We start from the raw sequence: 3453 nt of genomic DNA on the forward strand, positions 1-3453 counted from the left end.
CATGAGGAGCCGGTTGTTTCTGAATTGTGCTAGAGTCTTTTGGCTTCCCAGTCACCTTAGTCATTTGGTCTTATGTGTGTGTGTGTGTGTGTGTGTGTGTGTGTGAAGAAATATTCAATTTATTTAACTAGTTTTCACAGGTGAATGTGTATTCTATAGAAACTTGATCGATTGTACAGTTTATATATAGTTCAAACTCCAGAACGCAAAAAGTAGGTCATATGGATGCAAAACTACTTCACCAACCCGTCCAAGTAAAGGCAGATTTACACTCTGTAAGCTCTCCGCAAGGCCGGGAGGTGGTCGGTTCCAAGTAGAAACTTCAAAACTGTACTGAAATAAGGTTTTGATTTTATTTCACTCTTCATCCATTCCATATGATTGCAAGCTCAGAAGCATGCCAGGAGACAGGCTTCTGGAAACGTCCCCAGCACCGGCAGGAATGCAGACATCTATGTCCACAAGGCACTCTCACATAGCATCCTCTCCTTGGTATGGTGTGTAGATGTGAAAGCAGAGACTGAGAACATGAAATGTCGATATAATAAGGTAGTTCTCTTTAAAAGGAGTTTCTGCATTGAATAGTGTGCCAAAAGAATTTTAACTTGTGCAATAAAGTACATTCGAAGTGAACCTAAAAAGTACAGTTTATAAGCATGCAAATGCTTTTCATTTTTGGTGTAATACATCAATCACATCTGCAAAGAGAAAACCAAAACTCTATATAAAGTAGTAGAGCTCACCTAGCCACAAGAAGCACTCATGTAGTTATTTTTCAAAAGGGTCAGAAAACCTAATTATAAACCTGCTAAGATTAACTTATAACTTAAGCTACCATACTGAAGCTAGTCAGTGATTCACTAATACTGCAAAAGATGCTTTCTGTTAGCGAGAGTGGTTTCTTCCTGTTAACTGGGTAAGAATCAGACTTTGAACAACAGGGAACAATCAATTGATATTTCAGCATGAATCCGAGGCATATTTTACTTTTGGGGTATGTCCATCAGTGGGTGTTTACCCAGAAGTACTCATCCTAAAAGATAAGTCTTCCATTTGATTTAGAATTTTCTATCTCTGAGGCTCTGGACCTTTTAGAGATAAGGCACATCTCAGATTTTTCCATATTTCGATTTGCAGCAGGGATGGCGAGGCTTGCTATCACCCCTTTCTTTTCTTTTAGAAGAAAAAAAAAAAAAGATAAACACACATTGTTTCAGACTTTTCTGACACCTAAAACTAGAAAATATCTTTATACATACACATTCCTAGCCGAAGAGGACAAGAATGAGAGCCTCAAGGAGCAAGCCAGAGCTCACCATTATACTTTTATACTCGTGTGTATTAAGTATAAAACAATGACGTTTCACCAAAGGAGTTATGTAGTTATTTATTTTAAAGCTACAGTACCTCAGAACACCTTGGCAATAAATAGCTTGTCTGTCTCAAGTCCTGCTTCCCAGAGGGAGCTCGGGAGGAGCCTGGCCCAGGCCGTGAGGTCCAGCACCGCGCGCCCTGGTGAGATCGGGCTGCCGGACAGTCAGAAATCGTCGATCTTGCTCTTCAGGTACTTGAGCATGGAGTCCATGCCCTGCGCGGAGCTCCATATCTTCTTGAGCACCTCACACTCCCGCTCGTTGGCCCGCTCCAGTTCCAGCCTCATGTTGCCGCGCACAAGGGCCTTGGATTCCTCCAGCACGACGCGGTTGCAAGAGGCGAGCTCCTTGATGCGAACCATGACTTCCTGGGTGAAGGTCCCAGGCCAGAACACCTGGGAGACCAGCCCTTTGCCGCACGCCTCCTGTGCTGTTAGCTTCCGCCCTCTGAACAGCATTTCGTTGGCAGATGCTCCTGCCATAATCTTGGGGAACATGACAGTGGAACAGCCGTCTGGACTCTGTCCGAAGGTGGTATAGGGCGTCTGGAACCATGCCTTTTCGTTGGCCCAGACCACATCACAGAGAGGCAGGATGGATGCTCCTAGCCCAATGGCCGGGCCATTCACAGCTACGACAATAGGCTTCTTGAACTGGATGAAGGTGTTCACGAAGTTTCTGATGGCCTCGGCCATTCTGGCGCTCTCCCTCTTGCGGTCATCTGGCAGGCGCCGGATGAAGTAGAGGAAGTCCAGGCCGCAGCAGAAGACACTGCCCACGGCGCTGAGCAACACCAGCTTGCTGTCGTCGGCGTTGGCCATGCTCAGCGCGCTCTGCAGCTCCTTCATCACCTCCGGGTTCAGCGAGTTGTTCTGGGATGACTTGGTGGACAGCAGGATGTGGGTGAAGCCGTCCTGCTTCCGGACCACAATGTCCCGGTACCTGTAGGCGCTCTCCCTCTGCCGCACACTGAAGCGCAGCTGCTTCTTAAAGGGCTGGTCTCGCCTGTCCTTCATGAACTTCTTCTTCCCAGCTTTCACGCCCATGACTGACGTCTGCAGGGGGCTCGTGCAATTGGCCGGCAGTGCGTCCACCAAATGGGACGTGCCATTCCCTTTCACGGCCAGCCCCGTGGCCATGGCGGCCTTCACGGGGCCCGCCGCCCGTGGCAACAATGGGTGTATCCAGGGCCGGCTCCCCATCATCACCGGCTCCGCCCCCGGGCTCAGTAGGGCCCCGGTCCGCTTCTCGGCCGCTGCCTCTGGGGCCGCTGTGTCTTCTGGCCCCTGCTCCATGGGGTCCGGATTCTCGGGGCTCTCGTCCTGAAAGCTGTCCAGCACAGTCCCACTCTTTATGGGGCTCTTGGGCACGAGAATCCTGTTGCCCAACCGGGCCAGGTCCATGTTCTTTTAGGTGGCCAGGCCCCGTGCGGAGCTCTCCTGGAACTTCTGGCTGGCAGTAAACAGCGGGCTGCTCTTGGCCTCGTGCTCCTTGCCCACCACTAGGGCCTTGGGGGCGGCCTTGGAGAAGCTGCTCTTGGTGGATCTGGAGATCTGATTCTGGCCCCTGTTTGGGGAGGTCCGCTTGGCTCTAGTGAGGGTGTCCTCCTTCTGCTTCCCGGTGTGGTGCCGGTTAAAGTCGTGGATGTACTCCTCGCAGTTCACCAGGTGCTGCTCTGGCTCCCATGTGGCATCCTCCCTGCCGTAGCCTTTTCACTGAACCACACAGTCCGTCTTCCCTTTCTTGTTTTGCCTCTTGTCAATGATCCTTTCAACCTCATACAGCTCCTCGGAGGCCATGGCTGCCCCCTCTGGGCAGGGCCAGTGAGGCAACCCTGGTCATTTTGAAGACGCCCAGTGGCCTGCTCCAGAGCCCCTGAACACCCCTATATGTAGGGGACCACACCCTTATGATTTTGAGGTCAGTAAGTCCATTCCCCAGCCAATGGCAGCCTTCCCCCAGCCTTAGCATCGCAAAGCCTCATCCTGAAACTTCTGATGGTGGATGCGGAGCAGCTCAGTTGAATTGCTGGCAGAAATGAGGCATTTTTCATCATGCAAAAGAGCCCACCAAACTCACC

The 3453-nt window shown here is 50.7% G+C and overlaps 1 protein-coding gene across 1 annotated transcript; it reads right to left on the bottom strand.

Moving 5' to 3' along the window:
* Positions 1–1537: 1537 nt before the first annotated feature.
* On the bottom strand, positions 1538–3172 carry LOC122436452 (chromodomain Y-like protein). Its single transcript, XM_043460251.1, is given in 1 exon segment — positions 1538–3172. A coding segment is annotated over 1 exon segment (1635 nt).
* Positions 3173–3453: the final 281 nt, after the last annotated feature.

Source organism: Cervus canadensis, chromosome Y (assembly GCF_019320065.1).
Source record: "Cervus canadensis isolate Bull #8, Minnesota chromosome Y, ASM1932006v1, whole genome shotgun sequence".
In the NCBI taxonomy this organism is placed as follows: Eukaryota; Metazoa; Chordata; class Mammalia; order Artiodactyla; family Cervidae; genus Cervus; species Cervus canadensis.